This window comes from Choloepus didactylus, chromosome 4 (assembly GCF_015220235.1).
Source record: "Choloepus didactylus isolate mChoDid1 chromosome 4, mChoDid1.pri, whole genome shotgun sequence".
NCBI lineage: Eukaryota > Metazoa > Chordata > Mammalia > Pilosa > Megalonychidae > Choloepus > Choloepus didactylus.
The window spans coordinates 93,777,776-93,799,176 of NC_051310.1; the positions used below are offsets into that span (position 1 = coordinate 93,777,776).

At 39.2% G+C, this 21,401-nt stretch overlaps 1 protein-coding gene across 1 annotated transcript in view; it reads right to left on the reverse strand.

Annotated features, from left to right (window-relative positions):
• Positions 1 to 21,401, reverse strand: part of IQGAP1 (IQ motif containing GTPase activating protein 1) — a 111,794-nt gene that overhangs the window by 14,822 nt on the left and 75,571 nt on the right. Inside the window, exons 16-30 of the mRNA XM_037833110.1 lie at positions 15,751 to 15,841; positions 15,389 to 15,556; positions 14,530 to 14,672; positions 10,144 to 10,314; positions 9,349 to 9,432; positions 9,187 to 9,258; positions 9,019 to 9,088; positions 8,439 to 8,647; positions 7,290 to 7,445; positions 6,901 to 7,064; positions 5,097 to 5,321; positions 2,785 to 2,925; positions 2,605 to 2,689; positions 1,259 to 1,491; positions 471 to 603 (exon numbers count right to left, since the gene is read on the reverse strand). Coding sequence (XP_037689038.1) covers positions 471 to 603; positions 1,259 to 1,491; positions 2,605 to 2,689; positions 2,785 to 2,925; positions 5,097 to 5,321; positions 6,901 to 7,064; positions 7,290 to 7,445; positions 8,439 to 8,647; positions 9,019 to 9,088; positions 9,187 to 9,258; positions 9,349 to 9,432; positions 10,144 to 10,314; positions 14,530 to 14,672; positions 15,389 to 15,556; positions 15,751 to 15,841 — 2,145 coding nt within the window. The remainder of the gene's footprint in view (positions 1 to 470; positions 604 to 1,258; positions 1,492 to 2,604; positions 2,690 to 2,784; positions 2,926 to 5,096; positions 5,322 to 6,900; positions 7,065 to 7,289; positions 7,446 to 8,438; positions 8,648 to 9,018; positions 9,089 to 9,186; positions 9,259 to 9,348; positions 9,433 to 10,143; positions 10,315 to 14,529; positions 14,673 to 15,388; positions 15,557 to 15,750; positions 15,842 to 21,401) is intronic.

Consider the following 21,401-nt stretch of genomic DNA (forward strand, 5'->3'; position numbering starts at 1 on the left):
GAATAAGAAGACTTTGAAGAAAAAGGGAACACCCAAGGGAAAATCACTCCAATGCAACACAGAAAAGAAGCTGGTATTCTATATCATGTGAGTAAAAAAGAGTACAGAGGGCCAAGGTAAAAAGAAGGAACAGTAAAAATAGTTTCTATCAAGCTACCCGATCAGTGCTCCCAGCAGAACACACCCCTAAAGATTCTGATTCAGTAGGCCTGGGATGGGGTCTGGGAAACTTCACTTTTAACAATTGGCCCAGATAATTCCAATGCAGAGGGCCTGGGGATCACTTTGAGAAACTTAGCAGTAGATATTGTTTTAAAATAATAAGCAAAGGAAGAGAAACAACAAGGCAGATGTGGTATAGGTAAGATCAAAGGAAGGTGAGATAATTGACCTCCAGAGATGGTGAGCAGTGATGGGGAAGGCAATTAAGGACAGAGCAATGTCATTAAGTAATTAAAGGAAATACTTACTGTGTGGGTGTTGATGATTTCACCAATGGAAATGTAGATAACTGGTTTGGTGAGGGTCACTAAATCAGAGTACTCATCCACATTAAATTTGTCCTGAAGCTCTGGGACATCGCAAGCAGCTTGGAAAAACCGTCTGAAAATAACCACAAGATTTACCCCCCCATCCCCAATAAATGATACATGCATGAGAAGTTTGTGAGAAGAAATCTCACAATCTCTCAAGCAATAATTTCAAACAAATACCCAGTCAAGACAGTTAATTCTATTGTGCTTGTTGCAAGTCCACTGTGCTTGACAGCCTTGGGATGTTGGTTCTAAATAACTTCTCCCCCCACCTATTTTTAGTTTTACTCAAAAGACCCATTTAACCATCATTTAAAACACGTGTACTGTTCTCAGATCCCTGTACTGTTACGAAAACCAACTTTATCTCTAAGACAATGCCCTGAGGCACTGAAGTAAAAATTGAATGTTAATTTACAAATATTAAAATCACTCTTCAATTCTTCTCTGGTTACAAAGTAATATGAGCCTAAGGCATAACCACTGTTTTTATGTTAAGTACTATATATTTAACATGAATACATTTTAATAGCTCAAAAATCCCCTTCAGAATGTATTCATCATCCCTTGGAGCTCTGAGTACATCAAACATGCATCCTACAATATGGCAGTCCAGGGAAATCTAGGAGTGGTATTTAATCTTTAATCTTCCCAACATCTCTTTCCCCTCAGAAATCAAAACACACCCACAGAATCTTTCAAATACCTTATAACTTTCCCTTTACCTGAATTTCTGGTAGGACTGGGAAAGATATTCATTAATGATGCTTAAATGAGCATTGTCTCCCAGAAACATTTTATTGGAGGCTGCATGCTGGAGCATCTTTGCAATGGAGCCCAGATTCCGGCGCTGGTCTGTGGTAAGCTGGCCTCCAGCGGACAAGTCAATGATGTCAAAGGCGTCAGGAGCCACAATGGCTGGATTCATGTATCGATAGTAGAGCAAGTTACCGATGATCTAGGAACAGAAGCAGCAGAAAGACAGGTGTCAAAAACCACACCACCGAGGAGGCCACAGATGACTTTGCTAGAAAACAAAACCAGAAAATTCAATCCTGTGAGGAAAAAATAAAAAAAACTATACACACACACATGCAAACATGCACACACAATTTCTCTCAAGGCCTGGAACTAAAATGCTCAAAATCCCTTTGTTGGATGCAAGGAGAAGGAAAAAAAAAAAAAGAACAGAAGTGAAATTCACTGCCAGTAACTAATGAAAGGGCAGATTTAGAAGATAAAAGTGATAGACTTTAAGTATGAGTATTTCAGGGCATCTTTTGTTCCTATATCACAACAGCAAAACAAGGCTGCTGTCATCCACATGCACTTTGTATTTTTGGGTAGGTGGGCTTTCATTATAAAAAGCTAACAAGTGTAGTTAATGAAACTCCTTAACTATCACCTAATTAGCATAGTGTAATCAGTCCAAGCCCCATCATCCTCATGCTGTAGACTTCAAAGGCGAGGTTTTCGCCTCTGAAATTAAAGTCACTCAACACACATCTCTTCCACAGAGGAATTCAAGGACAGTCACAGCATTTCCCCTAGAGTTTCATTCAGGAAGAAAGAAAAAAAAATTAATTCACCTGAACAGAAAGTCTAGAATCGAGGCCTCACTGTAGGAAAGCACAGAACTAGGAGAGAGAAGAAAAAAGCGTTCAGATTTTTAAAAAAGAAAAAAAAAAGGGGGGGGGGGAGGAGAATAGCAGAATAAGAGAGTTATCAGCCAACAGCCTTAGCAGAAAAAAACTGTGCTTGCTATTATTCACCTGACCACCAGCAGAGGGAGCAAGTCTTCAGTGAAAAGATAGGGCTCAAAGAAACCTATCCTAAGATAGAAAAAATCCATCTTTCTCTACTTGTTTGATGACTGTGTGCCATTCAAACTATATAGGAACTGTTTCATACTAAGAGAGACATCATTTACTATTTACAAAAACTCACAATCAATGGCAATCTACTACTAGAATCTATGCTCAGATACTTACTAATAGTCTATATTAACATACAGCTTTTTCCTCAAAGGGCTATTGGAAGGACAGGAATCTGCAGGCTTTCAGATTCTTACCTTCAGCAGCTCATCCTCACCAGCATCTGGAAACTTCTCATGTAACGAGTCCTTCAGCACTTTAGCAATGAAGCGCATCCCATAACTGTGGGATGGACAAAACTTAGTGAGAAGGGTTGGGGAGCAGAAGGGCACTCGTGCTGGGTTCTATCTGGGGTCAAGACAACTGACAGCACTCACGGGATTTTGTCCACGGAGCTGATGATGGCTGAAAGGAACTTGTCTGTCACGGACCGCATGTTTCTGATGGAGTTATCTAGCCGTGTCTTGACCTCTTCATGAGCCAGAGCCTGCTCAGGGGTCACATCATAGGGCAGTTTGCTGGAAAAGCAGAGATTATTCCCAACTATGTTAGCCCAACAGCCAGGAACAGCTTGAGGCAGAGACCATCTTTCATAAACAGAAAAACCCAGAGAGATTAGGTAACTTGCTCACGCTCACAGAGCTGGTTCATTGCGGAGCCAGAATCAGGACAGTTTTCAACTGTGTATTGGATATCGTGAATAATGTGCTAAGCCCTATGATAAGCACTTACGATAAAGATATATAAGTCATGGTACATTCTTTTGAGAAACTTACACTCTTGTTGGGAGAGACATACAAACAGATAATTAATATAAACATGTTGTACTATAAATAAGTTGAACAGTGTGCTACAGGGCCATGGAGAAGGGGGGCACCCATATACTACAGGAATCAAGGAGGGCTCCCAGAAGGAAGGAACACCTGAACTCAGGAAAAGGGGAGAGGAAGGGTCTTATAATCATCAGGAAGATCAAATATAAAGAAAGGAAAAAAAAGATGGACAGTCACAGATGAAAGAGAAAGGAATCTGGTGCCACAGCCTGATTAAGAAATGATGAGAACATGAACAAGGATGCAGCAGTGGGGACCAGGAAAAGGAAACAGATCTGACAGACATCAGGACAATCAATCAATTGTACTTGGTGACCCTTTGGACACTGATGAGAGAAGTTACAGTCACACATAGGGACTGAAGCGATAGGAGCTGACAAGATCACTCAACAAGAGGGCACTGAGTTAGTCAGAAGGTCCTGAAACAAAACACTGGAACCTAGGAAAATGTACAGTAACAGCAGACAAGAGGGCCTGGATGAAGCCTGGAGACAGCCAGCAGCACAACCTTGGGGCTGAGAGAAAATGACAAAGCTGAACTGATCTAGGAGGCTGGAACTGTGCTAGTGGGCAAGGGAGTTAAGAAATTGGCAAGAGAATAGCAGATATGACAGAACATGGGGGCCTAGGTTTAACTGGGAAGGAAATGAGGACAGAAAGGAGCTGAGAAACAAAAATGAAATGCAGGGGCTAAGACTCTGGTATTTACAGTGAGGCCAAGAAGTAGTAATGAACAAAGGGAATGAAATTGCTAAAAACAATGTTGCAGTCAGAGAAGAGAATACTAAATTTCCAAGATTTCAGAGGTGAACATTCCCAGGAAGGGACAAGGTCCCAGTTTGCCACATGTGTGGTGATGGAAGTAAAATAAAGGAAAACTCACAGGACTTAACAAGTCAAGGATCTGTGATGCTTACATGTGGGATGGGTTCTGACCTCAGTTATTGGTATTAAAAATTAAATGAATAATGGGGGGGATGGGATGTTTTGGGTGTTCTTTTTTAACTTTTATTTTTATTCTTAGAAGAAATAACTTAGAACTCTTGAGCAAGTGTCCATGGGGCTGTTACCTAGGGATTTGCTGGGTTGCAGGCAAAACCCCAGACAAGTATTGAAGTTAGCTGACCACATTCCAGGATTTGGGTCTCAGTTGTGTGGGTCAAAAAAAAAAAACAAAACTTTTTCATCATACCCAGCAATGGACTGACTCTTGTGACAGACTTAAACAGGGCTGAGACCCAAAGTAGATGCTAAAAAATTCCAAATAGAGGGTAAGCCCTTTGCCTAGTTTCCAGGTACACGGGAAGTAGAATGATACAGAGCAGCACTACTCAAAGTATGGACCAGTGCCAATCTGCAAACCAGCCCAGGACAAGATAAGGAGGAGAAGCCACCTAGCTCATAGAAAAGCTGGCTCCATCTTATCCTTCAGGCCTCGGTGAAATTAAATATCACCTTCTCAGACAGCCTTTCCCTGACCACCCTATCTAACTTGGCTCCCTCCTGTATTCTCCATTACAGCACTCTGCATGAAACTTTATAAAACTCTCCTCAATTTGTAAATATATTTTAATTTTTGTATATTTGTTGTCTCTCCCAACTATGAACAAAGAACAGGGAACATATCTATTTCATTCATTACCTAGCATCATGCCTGGTACACAGTAAGTTCTCAATAAATATTTGCTGAATATGTGAATACATTACCAGGTCAACAATTTAAAGAACAATTTTCTAAGGAAAACCTATTTGACTCCTTATTCATTTGTAAATCAAAGATTAACTGCATAATAAAAGAAAAAAAGAAAAGAGAAAATAATACAAACAAGAAAGAAAAAGATGTTAGGTTACCATACCTTGCCTCTCCTGTCTGAGATTCCATCTGATTAACCCAAGATTTGTAAATATCCACAGGGTCAGTTTTGATATTGAGAGACTTATCATCCATTATCTCCTTCACGACTGGGGCCAAGATCTGTCTCAGGGCATTTTGGCCCCGGGCACCACGGTTGAAACTTACAACCATCTTAATAACTGTAGGATTTCCTGTGACAATCTCTTGAATCTGATCTACTTTTGACCTATAAAACATCAAATACAAATTCAGTTTAAACTAATCCTAGAATCTATCAACTTAAAAGATCCCTCCCAGATCCTTCCTACTTAAAGATCCTGTCTCCTGGAAACAGATACAGTCAAAAAGAAAGGGGTATATGCTCTCTCTCAACCAACATTTCTGAACACTCAGCATGGGACATTCAAAATTTTTTAAAATTTATTTTTATATAATTTCAAACATACAGAAAATCTGCAAGAATAGTATAAGGAACCACCATATAGCCTTCACCCAGGCCCCATTTTCATGTTTTCATTCTCTTTTCTTTATGAGTCTTGCTAGGCTTTATCAATTTTACTATCTTTTCAAAGAACCAATTTTTGGTTTTCTCTATTTTTGTTGATTTTCTGTTTCACTAACTTCTACTCTTGGTTTTAATACTTCCTTTCATCCCATTACTTTGGAATTAATTTGTTCTTCTTTTTCTAGCTACTTAAGATAGAAAATTAAATCACTATATCCTTGTTCATAGGAAATGTACATGGAAGTGTTATGAGTTCAAGGAGTATGATATATGCAACCTGCTCTCAAATGTTCAAAAGATGATAAATAGGTAGAGAGAGAATTGATAGAAAGATAACAGATATAGTTGAAAGAAAGGGGGGGAGGGAGGGAGGGAGGGAGGAAGAGAGAAAGGAAGGAAGGAAGGAAGGAAAGAAAAAAAGAAAGGTACTGCAAAAGTAGCAAAACATCAAATTGGTAGATACGGATATCTGGGGGTGGGGGGTGTTGGAGTTCTCTGTATGGGGTTTGTATTGTATTTGCAACTGTCCTATATGTCTGAAATTATTTCAAAATAAAAATTAAAAAAAAAATTAAATCACTGATTTGAAACTTTTTTTAATATGCATTTAGAGCTATAAATTTCTTGCTAATCACAGCTTTACTTGCATCCCACAAATTTTGACGTCATCATCGTTCAGTTTGAGACTATTTTTAAATTTTCCTTATGATCTCTTCTTTGAATTTTTAATGGGTTATTTAGTAGTCTGTGGTTTAATTTCCAAATCCTTGGACTTTTCTAGATTTTTTGTTATTGTTATTGTTTCTAATATAATTCCAGGTGGCCACAGAACATATTCTGAGATGCCAGTTCTCTGTTATTTATTAAGACTTATTTTATGGTCTAGCATATGGTCTATTTCAGGGAATATTCCATATGTACTTGGAGAAAGAGTGTATTCTGCAACACAGGATGTTCTTGTTGCTGCAAACTCAATCATGGAAGTCATGATAATGCTTTTTATTTGGTAAAAATGCAGTCCTCATATTTAGATCAGCTTTTTAAACCTTCTTTCTTAATGAAGATATAAAATTAACTTAGCAAATCTCTTATTTTACCCACTCCTAAAAAGCATCAACACATTATATTACTAATAATTAAAGTGGATACCTCTTCAGAGTATTTCACACAAATTACATTACTAACTAATATCACAAAAAGGTACAGGCAGGCCTAAATCTCAAACTATAAGTGTGTATGATAGTGGGCTGCACAGACAATATACAATGGGGGCCCATGCCCTGCAGAAATCTGTTCATACTTAATTTCTTCCTCGAGTGCTGTCTTAAAGAGCCGTAGGAGCAGGTACTCCTCTCGCTGGTTAGATGCATAGTTGTAGAGTGTGAAGATTACAGAGTCCATGAACTTGGTGGACTTGTTCTGGGGCATCTGAAAAATCAGCTTGGCCAGATAGGTGGGGTTGGTCTAAAATAAAACCAAGGGATAAATAATTTCTAGATAAAGGCTAGCAAAAATATTCAAGTTTTTTACCTGAAGGATTAGAAAGCACATAAGTATTAATGAAAAATAAATAGCCCTTCACTCATCCCTCAGTGGAAATCAGAAATACTTCCAGAGATATCTATAGGTAAGGTTTTCTTATAGAAACTTTTCTAACAAAATGTATAACTAATTCCCGAAGCCACTTACCTGCAATAAATAAAACAGGTGCTGATAAGCTTCCAATTTCTCTCTCTTCTCCTTGCTCAAAGCCTTGAGACCACCCTTCTGTTTATTTAGCATCATCATGTCAGACAACTGTTCCTTATTTTTTTTGGTAAGTTTTTTACTGTGGGAAACCACATCCTATAAACAAGAATCAATACATAAATCAAAAACTTTTCAAGAGGAAAGATTTTTTTCAAGATGAAACTATGGGTGTTGTGGGAAGGTCTTTAATCACCTGCAAACTTGCATGAAGGTCTAATGCTAAACCCTACTAAATATTTTAGAACCCCTCCTTGTATGCTATTTTCAGTATACCAATCAAATCCATTCCTACTTCAACTTCCTCTAAAGGACATGAGGCATAAAAATGTCCACTGACCCAGGAAATCAACTTTTAGAAATCTATGTGAAGGAAAAAAATCTTAAATACAATAAAAGCTAAGTACACATTGAGATATTAGCTGCAAAGTTATTTACCATGAAAACATGAGAAACAACCTAAATGTCAAATAATAGGGAGAAAAGGAGGGAAATCACAGTATATCTTCTAATGGATTATTATGCTGCCATCAAAAATAGTCTTTTAGACTACTTGATCACATGGAAAGTGTTTTATCCTCTAATATTAAGTAAAATGTAGGATTCAAGATGACTGTGGGTAGTGGAATTGGGGAGGATTTTTATCTTCTTTTCACTATTTAAAATTGTGTCTACTCCCTTTATCCAGTATATGGACAGATGAGTAGAAAAATGGGGACAAAAAAGTAAATTTATAATGGGGAGGATGGGGGGATGGATTATTTTGGGTGTTCTTTTTTACTTTTATTCTTATTACTTTTTTTGGAGTAATTTTTGAAAATGTTCAAAAATTGTGGTGATGAATGCACAACTATATGATGATACCATAAAGAACTGATTGTACACTTTGGATGACTGTATTGTATGTGACTATATCTCAGTAAAATTGCAAGGAAAAAAATTGTGTCTATTATATTATTTCTTATATACTATTGAAAAAACTATGGCATTAGCTGAGAAGAAAGTCAGCCTGAACCCTCTCCACAAGTCAGAGAGGGTGACGTAGAGGTAACAAAACCAGACAAAGTGGCCCCAGCTGGCATTGGACCATACCTGCAGTGTAATTTTATTTTTCACTAGCAGTCCAATTTTGATATCCATGAGATTGAGGTCATTCTCCAGCTGCTGATTAGAACGAATGAGGGTGATAACCTCTTCCCGCATCTTCATAAGATCAAGCTCCTCTTGAAAATCCTGGTCACTCTGATCCAGCAGGTGGACAAATTTTCGAACCACAATCATAGGAGGATCCTCAGCATTGACTGAAAGAAAGAAAATATGCATCAGACTAAGAACAGAGTTACCAGAAAAAAGTTCCAAGTCTCAGGAAATACCAGCATTGTCTTGAAAAAGTAGCTCTATTCACATGTATTTATTTAGTTTTGAAACATGCTAAGACAACCACCAAGTGCAGTCTTCTTGATCATGCTATTGCTATATTATGACAAATGCTAAAATGGCAAGCAACAAGACATCTAGCCACAGGTTAGCAAAGGGGCTTAAATCACAAGTGGCACCCTAACCCTCCAAGCCTTGCCTTCAGGACAACAAAAGAGATCCGTGGAGAATACCCAGAACCTGATGGCTCTCAACCACTGCCTCAACTCTTCACTGCAGAGCCACAATTACTCACTGAGAGTCTTGTAGTCATCACGAGCTTTGTTTGCCCGAATAAAGGCCTGGATTTTGATAATGTCATTTATCTAAGGAACAAAGAAAAAGAAGAAATCCTTTGTTTATTTGTCCACCAAAAAGACAGCAAAACTGATTCTACTGGTCCATAATACTGAAGCATACTTACGTGGTCTCGGAAATATTGTAGGCGATCTCTATAGCGCTTTCTAGCTTGATGCATCCTTGCCAGAGACTGAATCTGTGGAAAAGGGATCCTGAAAATTAGAAAAGTCCTTCATCTTAGCACATATAATATTTGTACCTCACAACCCTGCTCAGGCTACCATACCTTTACAACTTCATCTTTATGTGAGCGCAGGTAAGCTAAACGATCTTGATACGCCTTCTTCTGTTTGTATCCCCGCCACTGCGACTGAAACCATCAAATATGACAGAAGAAAGATTATCTCCCAAGGATTAGGGGAAGTTAAAAACAAAAAACAAAACAAAACAAAACAAAAACCTCATTGAGATATATCATGCAGTTGCAATTCATGGTAAAGCTTTAAAAAAGAACCACCTCCCACAGTGACAGAACTAGGGAGTAGGCTATGCCTCCACCAGGAGAACTCATTGGCTAACTTTCATTTCTCTCATGTTAGCACAGCATTTCACATCTTTTAGAGGGTATCCACACAGATTCGCTTATTTGTTCCTTACAACAAATCAGGTGAGGGAGATAAGATACATACTAGTATCCCCGTTTTACAGATGAGGAAGCAAATTTAGAGAGGTTCACCCCTCTCTGGCAGTGGTGGAGCCATAATTCCTAACCTAGCATTCTTTCCATGATATTTTGCTACTCTGTCATTGAAGCAAAATCACAGTTATTTCCCTTAGGGATCAAATCTTACACAAGTAATAGTCTTAGAAACAAATGTGGTCTCCAAGAAGAACTGCCACAGAGCCAGACAGTTCCACATTAAACATCATTATGAACACAATGATTACAATGATGAGAACAGGTATTTGTCAGAAAAAGGGACTAAGAGGTCAGAGGTAAAAAAAACACAGTTAAACATTCAATTGCAAGGTGACTGCTCTAGAAGCCCACTTGCTGTCTGTATAATAGGTTCTGAAATACCTGAATGCAGGTGATGGCAGGGATCTGTTTCTTCAGGAAATTCATCCTGGATCGGAATTCTTGTCGAACCAAGTATCCACGGCAGCAAGCCTGCAGCTTGGTGATCAAACCTTCATTGGCCAGCCAAAGCTGCTCTCGGTTGTACGCGGCAGTCACTCCAGAGATGGAGCTCTGAATGAAGCATGTGGTCACATTAGGAGACACACGTGACAATGGACACAAATTTTAACATGGTATCATCCACAGTGCACAAACTAACCGTCCCTGTTTTCTAAGTCTATTCTATATCTTTAGATAAGCAATGAGAATGAAATCAAGTCTGTTTTTCAGGGCCAGGTTGTTCTCACATAAAAAAAAAATTCACAAACAAAAGCCTGATCTTCTTTTTACCTCCTATGTTATCTCATTTACCCACTCATCTATCCAAAACTGACGGTGCCAGGAACTGTGCTAGGTGATGTAGGGTCACTGTTGACAGGAATAGAGTGACAGGTACCACCCACAGGGGTGTGTATCACATACCAGGGAGCCCCAAGAAAGTCACACTGTGACAGAGGTGAGGCTTAGAAGCCAAGTTCCCAGGCAGACTGCAAAGGTCTTGAAAAGTAGCTAAAGGGTTTGGACTGTTATTCCAGGCACTGGAGAATCAGTAAACTTCCAGGTAGAGGAACAATCAGATTTATTTTTAGAAAAGTAGCACTCCTGGCAAGTAGCTGACAGACTAGAGTGAGGAGAGACTCAAAGCAAGTGGGTGAACTAGAATGACGTTATTGTAATCCATGTGGGAGATGAGCTGAGTTTAAACAAGGGCAGCAGTGAGAATGGTTAGGTGGGAATGTCTGGTTACCTATCTAATATCCATATTCCCCCTTTTCCTTGGTATCAGAATCTTGATTTTTTTCTGCACAATAACATGCCCAGTTAAAAGACTACGTTACCTAGGGAGAGCTCATGAGAAGTAAACAGAATTAGTCTGGTAAAACTTTTTGGAAAGCTCCATAAGAGAGAGACAGACAGCTGGCATCCTGCCTTTTTTTTTTTTTTGCTTTTTCTCCCCTTCTTCCTACTTCCTGCCTGAACTGCTAACTTGGTGGTCAGAGTGCCAAGCCATCATTTGGGATCACAAGGTGACCTTTTGAATGGAAGCCACATGCTGAGAATGGCAGAGCAGAAGACAGAATGATTCTGGGATGGATGATATCATGGAGCCACCACATCTTCCTTGGACTGCCAAACTCCAGAATTATGTTAAGTGAGAAAAAAAAAGATACTTTTATATATTATTTCAGCCTTTGTTTTTCCTGTCAAACTGAGTTTGAGGTGTCTGCAGGACTTCTAGATGGCAAATGGAAAGGCAAACCTGGGGCTCAGAAGAAAGATTAAAGTATGGAGGTACAGATTTGGGAGTCACAAGCATAAAGGTAACAGCCGGAGCCACAAGCTTGAATGAGATAACCCTGGAAGAACGGGGAGAGGAAGTAGAGACGGCCAACAACAGCATCCTGATATAACTGAGGTAGAGGCAGAGAAAAGAAAGGACGCTCAGAGAAGCAGGAGACCCAGAAGAGAATTGTACTAAAGAAGCTACAAGAGTTGAAGGTTTAGGGAAGAGACTTTGGGGACTCAAATATGATGAGACTCCCAAGTGAATTTGACAATTAAAAGGTTATTGATGAATTCTAAATAAATGAGTTTTATCAAAGGAAACGCTAGATAGAAAACTGCATCGTTTACAGTTGTGAGCTAATAGTGAATGGTAATGGAGAATGAGATAGTGAGGGGCAGGCTTATCTTTCAAGGAATTTAGTAAGAACTTAAAGGCAGGGCCAAATCAGAAAAAATGTTATGGGTTTTTAAAATTTTTTGTCTTTTTTTTTTCTTTTAAAAGATGATTATGCATGTATGCTGTTACTTATAGGTATAGCCCTTGGACCAGCAGCAGCAGCATCACCTGAGAGCTTGTCAGAATTGTAGACTCTCAGGCCCCAGCTCAGACCCCACTGAATCAAAAAAGATCTCTGGGTAACTCAAAGACAAGTTAAATTCTAAAAATCACTGATCTGGGTGATACAGTAGAATAATAGAACATAAGAGAGGAGGAAGAGAACAAGGTCTATAAGGAACTAAGTTTTGGAAAGAAAATGATGAAGGATTTGGTGAAAATCTAGGTACAGTGAAAGTAGAAAGAGTAAAGAGGGGGAGAATCCCTATTTGATGGCATTTTTTTTTTTTAAGTTTTGGAAAGAAAATGATGAAGGATTTGGTGAAAATCTAGGTACAGTGAAAGTAGAAAGAGTAGAGAGGGGGAGAATCCCTATTTGATGGCATTTTTTTTTTTTTTAAGTTTTGGAAAGAAAATGATGAAGGATTTGGTGAAAATCTAGGTACAGTGAAAGTAGAAAGAGTAGAGAGGGGGAGAATCCCTATTTGATGGCATTTTTTTTTTTTTAAGTTTTGGAAAGAAAATGATGAAGGATTTGGTGAAAATCTAGGTACAGTGAAAGTAGAAAGAGTAGAGAGGGGGAGAATCCCTATTTGATGGCTTTTTTTTTTTTTTAATGAGGTAGAAGGCTTAAATCATGTACTGAAAGCAAGGTAATTTTAAACTCTCCGTTTAAAATTCTACTTAGGTCCATATACAAAACAGTATGTAAGTATGAGTGTTTCTGTGGAGGTTAATAAGTTTCTCAAAGGTGCACGTGACCCAGAGTTAAAAACTACTCTGCTAGAAGATGCAGCCTGGATTCCCTAACATAGAGGATTTTAGTGATTTGAACTTCATCTGCTTTACCCGGCTCCTCTTTTGCCATACCCCCCGCACACCAGTCCTTTCTGCCTAGATTAATCTTTTCTCTTTTTCTCACCTGATAAAATCAATGTTATCTGTATTGTCTCCTTCCAGTATGGAATTACTTGTTCTCTTAACATTTTCTTTACTTTACTGTTATTAGAGCACCTACTTCTCTCTGCCTACACCTTATTGTTTTCACCACAAGATCGTGAACAACTGGAAGGTTGAGACTCTGAGACTCTGATACATCTTTACATCCCTCTCTCAACACCCAACACAGAGTTCAAGGAGTTGGTTAAACTTAATCACCTGTGAGATCATTAGCAATGGAGATGAAACACTGGAAAGGTGAAAGACACAAGATAGACACTCATCTCTCTGAGAGGTAAGTTCTGAATAAAGGGACTATTTCATTTGTGTGTATATTTGTACATTCCACTTACTCTGTAAAGAATTTGGGGAATACTGCCCAACAGAAGTAGAACTGTTTTTTTTTTATTTTTTAGAAGAACTTTTGATAGTAGTTTCCTGTCCTTTCTCTCTAGGAATCTTTGGTGCCTATTAATAATGAGTCAAATCATGACCCACAACAGCTTACAGAACATCTTCCTTCAAGACATTTCCTCTCCTTTAACATTCATTGGACAACTTCAGTTTAGTGAAATGAGCTCAGCACCAAGTAATTCTGAAATTGCTCAAGAGCCCATCAATGATAACATAAGTGCCCACTACGCACAAGCACTGCAAGGAAGCTCAGTGGCTTGTCTTAAAATCTAGGGGACATAAGACAAGTTACAAACATGGCTGAAATTCCAATCGGGGTAGGTTAAATTCTGAACCAAGTACAGAGTTCTTTGGGGGCTTCAAAGGAAGATGAAGGTAGGAAGGAATGGAAATTTTAAAAAAAGATTCATCAAGGACGTGACACGTGAGATGGGTATGCCTGGAAGGATAGACTCTCGACAGATGTAGATGGCAGGGAAGGGACATCATGAGATTATGACAGCAGGGGCTTTTGTTTTGTTCATAGCTATATTCCCACTGCTTAGAAGAGTGCCTGCTATATTGACAGAGGTACTCAATAAGTAACTGTTGAATGAATAAATAAATTCCAGTAAAAATAAACTCCACATAAACAAATACATAGCAGATGAAAAAAGCACTGTAAAAGCTGCTAAAAAATGTCAACTTTATTTGAAAGTGTGGGTTATATTCTAATAGAGTACAGTTTGACTGGAATGTGTGGAAGAATCAGAAAAAGAGATTGAAAATGTAAATTTGGAGAGATTAAAGGTAGCTGCATTTAATGAGGACCTGGAACAACTTTCCTTTTTTCCCTTTTCTAGGTCATCCATGTTTTCTTTAATAAGCACACAATTTATTTGACTTAATTTTACAATACAGACATTTACTAATTCAGACCTATGTCATGCTCCCCCTCCCCACTCCACCCCCTAAAAAAATAATTTAGTTTAGTTCATCACATAAACCTAAATGTTACTCTAGGCCTTCTGACATGACCTGTTCCTCTTCACTAATAATACCTCTAAAAGCACTTTTTTTCTCAGCTTCTTATGTGAAGAAAGGTAGCCTACCTGGATCTCCTCCCGAGAAAGCTGCAGAGAATTTTGAACAAAATCTGTGGGTTCGTCCCAGCTTCCTTCCTGGGTCTCCAGATTGTGGTAATAGTGATAGCCACCTTTTACCCAGTGCTTTACCCACTTGCTGTTATTATCCCCTGGTAGAAAATAAAGAAAAGATAAAAGAAACCCAGAGTCACGCTTCCTCTATTTACATGTCTGATACTACAGGATTATTTTAGTCAGGTTTAATAATCTAAATGAAGACCATTCTAAAAATCTGTTCCTTGGATTGTTGAGAATAAAGGGGACCTTAAGTCTCCCTTAAATTATGGCTTTTTAATGTCTGATTTAGTTCATTTATATCTACAGTGTAAAACAAAATACCTATGAAGTCCAGTCATGGAATTAACTATGACTAACTGTTCCTTGCAAAGCCTACGTCTAGAAACTTTGTGCCAGAAAACTGCTCTGATAAAAAGATTTGTGACCATTAAGCCTCTTCAGTTAATACAAAAAGCTATGAACTGTGATGAGTAATCTTATCTTCATTCCTTTCTTTTTGCAGCTAAACTACATACAGGCCTCAATAATCAGAATGACTGACACCTTTATAAGCATAAACTGTCAAATATTTCAATTTCTCTCACATTCTCCGAAAATAGACCTTGTTAACATAGCTTTCCACAAGGAAAAAAAAAGAGTATTTTCAAAACTGGGGATATTATTTTCTCAGGGTCTTTAAAATGAGCCTAAATACTGTACTTCTATGCTAACATAACTTTCCTTAATGCTTGTCCCTTTCTTCTCTGTCTGTCCCCTTATATGACGAAGTTTGTAGCTTTAGGACACATTTAGTTCTCCTACAACTCACCTGCTGCCATTTTTTTCTTCTTGGCTTCAGCGAGGTCACTCTGGTAAGTTTCACCACATTCAGGGATGACGCCATACAAGCCAACATCAGGGGAACGAAGGGCACTCAGTGTTTTGCCTACATTGCCACTCTCCACCGCCTCATTAATTGCAAAGATTCCTAAGGCAACTATCCCAGCAAAAGAGAATTGTTACAGGAACAGTTTAGAAAGTGCCTAAATTCACACACTATTTCACCTAACTCTACTTACTGGCAGACTATTCCCCTAGATCTCTCTATCTTAATTGGGCTGAATACTGAGATATGGAGTACCTCACCTCTCCACCCTCCACCAAAACAGAAATAAAACAACTGATACGTACATCTCTGTGCTTCTTGGGTGTCTTTGTTGGACTGCCAGATTCCACCCTGAATTTCATCCAACCACAGCACAGCTGACTCATCCTGGGTTTCCTACACACCATTGAAAGCAGAACAATATTAAAGTCATGAAATCAGGATACATGTGATGCATATGTGAAGTCCTCAGAGGGCTTCTGAGACTCAATTAGATATGCAGGAAGAAATTTCAAACATTAGAGACTAACAGAATGGTCAAATAGAAGCCAGGCATCAAAAAACTGGTAAAAGGTTACAAGAGCAGTGCCTCCAATGTAGGTGAAAGAGCTGTTAAAGATGTTTAAGTTGTTCAGGAGGTCAAGAGCAGCCAGAGGGGCAAAGGGACCAGACAAACTAGGAAGGGGCCCAGTGCTTCAATAGTGTGACCAGGGCCAAGGTATGTACATGGAAGACACAGCACTTATTCTAGAAAGCCTCCTTTGCCAACAATATTCAGGGAAGGTTAATATTCTCTATGACACTAATGTTATTAAAACCCTCAAGATGTGCTTTAACCAGAACCTTTGAATTATCACATTTAAAATCAGAAGGCACTTTAGGCAATCTAAACTTATCACCAGCTTATATCCTAAAACTTGATTGTTAAATCAGTTGTTGGGAACTTAAAAAGATAATAAATGGTATTTCACTTCCTCTGTATGGACAACAAAAGTCCACAGTATTTTGAGTTGAATACTGGGGACAGAAGTGAAGTACTAGAAAGTGGCTTACTTTCCTCTTCCTAAATATGGTTTTAGAAAATTTTTTTTAAATAATTTATTGGTGACCATTTGCTCTAAGTGGATTAACAAAAAGATCTGCAGTATCTTCCAGTTTTCAAGAAGCTGGCTATCATCCTCTGATTCAGGGAAGTAGCTATTCTACCATCTATCTATTCTCAGTGTGAGAGACAGAACTGGAAACCACTGCCTGATTATGTAAACCTAGCATCTAGCATAATTTGGTTAAATGGTCTCTCTCTCTAAAATTCTGCCCTTGAGAAAAATCACTTCTTTCAATTTCAGATGCTTTACTTTGGCCTTACCCTACCAGCCATTCCCAAGACTCTATAAAACTGCAGGAATTTCTGGTTGTCTAGATCTCCTGACTGAAATGCGGCTCTCCCTACAATAGAGAAGCATCTGAAAATGAATGCAGCAATTTTCTCAAATGCAGAGTTTTAGAAAGAAAGATTATTTAACCAAATTATGTTAGGTGCTCGGCTTACATAAGAGGCACTGTTCCCAATCTTAAGAAGCTTACACTCTTGGGAAAGGAGAAGAGTAAACAGATAACTAGCATGCAAGAACAAATCACCTAACAGTTGCAGAACCTAGTACCTTCCCACCACCAGTCACTGCCTAACAATGAAAATAGAAAATGGGCACACACAATCCCCCAGTTATATGAATCAATATTGGAAATCCTAAGCAATAGTTCCAACGTGAGACAACACAATGAGTCAGCTACAGGCTTGTGACAAGTTAATCATAAATGAGAGGGCTGGAGGTTCTGTCACCAAGAAGTAACATAAAAATCCCTGCATCATAAAAACAGAAGCATTTTCCACAGAACCGGGCCATTTTGGGTTCACTTTTAGGCTAATTACATGTCAGATATCTGGGAAAGCTTAGTACAACTTTCCTTGCGCTGAGGGAAAGGAATAGCATATCAAGAATTCCGAACATTAAGAGTTCTATCTTCTCTGCCCCATGCAGACTAAAGTAAAAGGATTAGAGTAAAACCTTTCATACACCCTCCTCTTAAGAAATAAGTGATGAGAGGCGGGGCAAGATGGCAGACTGGTGAGCTGTATGTTTTAGTTACTCCTCCAGGAAAGTAGGTAGAAAGCCAGGAACTGCGTGGACTGGACACCACAGAGCAATCTGACTTTGGGCATACTTCATACAACACTCATGAAAATGTGGAACTGCTGAGATCAGCGAAATCTGTAAGTTTTTGCAGCCAGGGGACCCGCACCCCTCCCTGCCAGGCTCAGTCCCGTGGGAGGAGGGGCTGTCAGCTCCGGGAAGGAGAAGGGAGAACTGCAGTGGCAGCCCTTATCGGAAACTCATTCTACTGATCCAAACTCCAACCATAGATAGACTGAGACCAGACACCAGAGAATCTGAGAGCAGCCAGCCCAGCAGAGAGGAGACAGGCATAGAGAAAAAAAAACAACACGAAAAACTCCAAATTAAAAAGCGGAGGATTTTAGGAGTTCTGGTGAACATAGAAAGGGGAAGGGCAGAGCTCAGGCCCGAGCTCAGGCCCTGAGGCGCATATGCAAATCCCGAAGAAAAGCTGATCTCTCTGCCCTGTGGACCTTTCCTTAATGGCCCTGGTTGCTTTGTCTCTTAGCATTTCAATAACCCTTTAGATCTCTGAGGAGGGCCCTTTTTTTTTTTTTTTTTTTAATCCTTTTTTCTTTTTCTAAAACAATTACTCTAAGAAGCCCAATACAGAAAGCTTCAAAGACTTGCAATTTGGGCAGCTCAAGTCAAGAGCAGAACTAAGAGAGCTCTGAGACAAAACGCAATAATCCAGTGGCTGAGAAAATTCACTAAACACCACAACTTCCCAAGAAAAGGGGGGTGTCCACTCACAGCCATCATCCTGGTGGACAGGAAACACTCCTGCCCATCGCCAGCCCCATAGCCCAGAGCTGCCCCACACAACCCAGTGTGACGGAAGTGCTTCAAATAACAGGCACACACCACAAAACTGGGCGTGGACATTAGCCTTCCCTGCAGCCTCAGCTGATTGTCCCAGAGTTGGGAAGGTAGAGCAGTGTGAATTAACAAAGCCCCACTCAGCCATCATTTCAGCAGACTGGGAGCCTCCCTACACAGCCCAGCAGCCCAGAACTGCCCTGGGGGGATGGCACTCACCTATGACATAGCACAGTCATCCCTCAACAGAGGACCCGGGGTGCACGGCCTGGAAGAGGGGCCCACTTGCAAGTCTCAGGAGCCATACACGAATACCAAGGACTTGTCGGTCAGTGGCAGAGACAAACTGTGGCAGGACTGAACTGAAGGATTAGACTATTGCAGCAGCTTTAAAACTCTAGGATCACCAGGGAGATTTGATTGTTAGAGCCACCCCCCCCCCTCCCTGACTGCCCAGAAACACGCCCCATATACAGGGCAGGCAACACCAACTACACACGCAAGTTTGGTACACCAACTGGACCCCACAAGACTCACTCCCCCACTCACCAAAAAGGCTAAGCAGGGGAGAACTGGCTTGTGGAGAACAGGTGGCTCGTGGACGCCACCTGCTGGTTAGTTAGAGAAAGTGTACTCCACGAAGCTGTAGATCTGATAAATTAGAGATAAGGACTTCAATTGGTCTACAAATCCTAAAAGAACCCTGTCAAGTTCAGCAAATGCCACGAGGCCAAAAACAACAGAAAATTATAAAGCATATGAAAAAACCAGACGATATGGATAACCCAAGCCCAAGCACCCAAATCAAAAGATCAGAAGAGACACAGCACCTAGAGCAGCTACTCAAAGAACTAAAGATGAACAATGAGACCATAGTACGGGATACAAAGGAAATCAAGAAGACCCTAGAAGAGCATAAAGAAGACATTGCAAGACTAAATAAAAAAATGGATGATCTTATGGAAATTAAAGAAACTGTTGACCAAATTAAAAAGATTCTGGACACTCATAGTACAAGACTAGAGGAAGTTGAACAACGAATCAGTGACCTCGAAGATGACAGAATGGAAAATGAAAGCATAAAAGAAAGGATGGGGAAAAAAATTGAAAAAATCGAAATGGACCTCAGGGATATGATAGATAATATGAAACGTCCGAATATAAGACTCATTGGTGTCCCAGAAGGGGAAGAAAAGGGTAAAGGTCTAGGAAGAGTATTCAAAGAAATTGTTGGGGAAAACTTCCCAAATCTTCTAAACAACATAAATACACAAATCATAAATGCTCAGTGAACTCCAAATAGAATAAATCCAAATAAACCCACTCCGAGACATATACTGATCACACTGTCAAACACAGAAGAGAAGGAGCAAGTTCTGAAAGCAGCAAGAGAAAAGCAATTCACCACATACAAAGGAAACAGCATAAGACTAAGTAGTGACTACTCAGCAGCCACCATAGAGGCGAGAAGGCAGTGGCACGATATATTTAAAATTCTGAGTGAGAAAAATTTCCAGCCAAGAATACTTTATCCAGCAAAGCTCTCCTTCAAATTTGAGGGAGAGCTTAAATTTTTCACAGACAAACAAATGCTGAGAGAATTTGCTAACAAGAGACCTGCCCTACTGGAGATACTCAAGGGAGCCCTACAGACAGAGAAACAAAGAAAGGACAGAGAGACTTGGAGAAAGGTTTAGTACTAAAGAGATTCGGTATGGGTACAATAAAGGATATTAATAGACAGAGGGGAAAAATATGACAAACATAAACCAAAGGATAAGATGGCTGATTCAAGAAATGCCTTCACGGTTATAACGTTGAATGTAAATGGATTAAACTCCCCAATTAAAAGATATAGATTCGCAGAATGGATAAAAAAAAATGAACCATCAATACGTTGCATACAAGAGACTCATCTTAGACACAGGGACACAAAGAAACTGAAAGTGAAAGGATGGAAAAAAATATTTCATGCAAGCTACAGCCAAAAGAAAGCAGGTGTAGCAATATTAATCTCAGATAAAATAGACTTCAAATGCAGGGATGTTTTGAGAGACAAAGAAGGCCACTACATACTAATAAAAGGGGCAATTCAGCAAGAAGAAATAACAATCGTAAATGTCTATGCACCCAATCAAGGTGCCACAAAATGCATGAGAGAAACACTGGCAAAACTAAAGGAAGCAATTGATGTTTCCACAATAATTGTGGGAGACTTCAACACATCACTCTCTCCTAGAGATAGATCAACCAGACAGAAGACCAATAAGGAAATTGAAAACCTAAACAATCTGATAAATGAATTAGATTTAACAGACATATACAGGACATTACATCCCAAATCACCAGGATACACATACTTTTCTAGTGCTCATGGAACTTTCTCCAGAATAGATCATATGCTGGGACATAAAACAAGCCTCAATAAATTTAAAAAGATTGAAATTATTCAAAACACATTCTCTGACCACAATGGAATACAATTAGAAGTCAATAACCATCAGAGACTTAGAAAATTCACAAATACCTGGAGGTTAAACAATACACTCCTAAACAATCAGTGGGTTAAAGAAGAAATAGCAAGAGAAATTGCTAAATATATAGAGACGAATGAAAATGAGAACACAACATACCAAAACCTATGGGATGCAGCAAAAGCAGTGCTAAGGGGGAAATTTATAGCACTAAACGCATATATTAAAAAGGAAGAAAGAGCCAAAATCAAAGAACTAATGGATCAACTGAAGAAGCTAGAAAATGAACAACAAACCAATCCTAAACCAAGTAGAAGAAAAGAAATAACAAGGATTAAAGCAGAAATAAATGACATAGAGAACAAAAAAACAATAGAGAGGATAAATATCACCAAAAGTTGGTTCTTTGAGAAGATCAACAAGATTGACAAGCCCCTAGCTAGACTGACAAAATCAAAAAGAGAGAAGACCCATATAAACAAAATAATG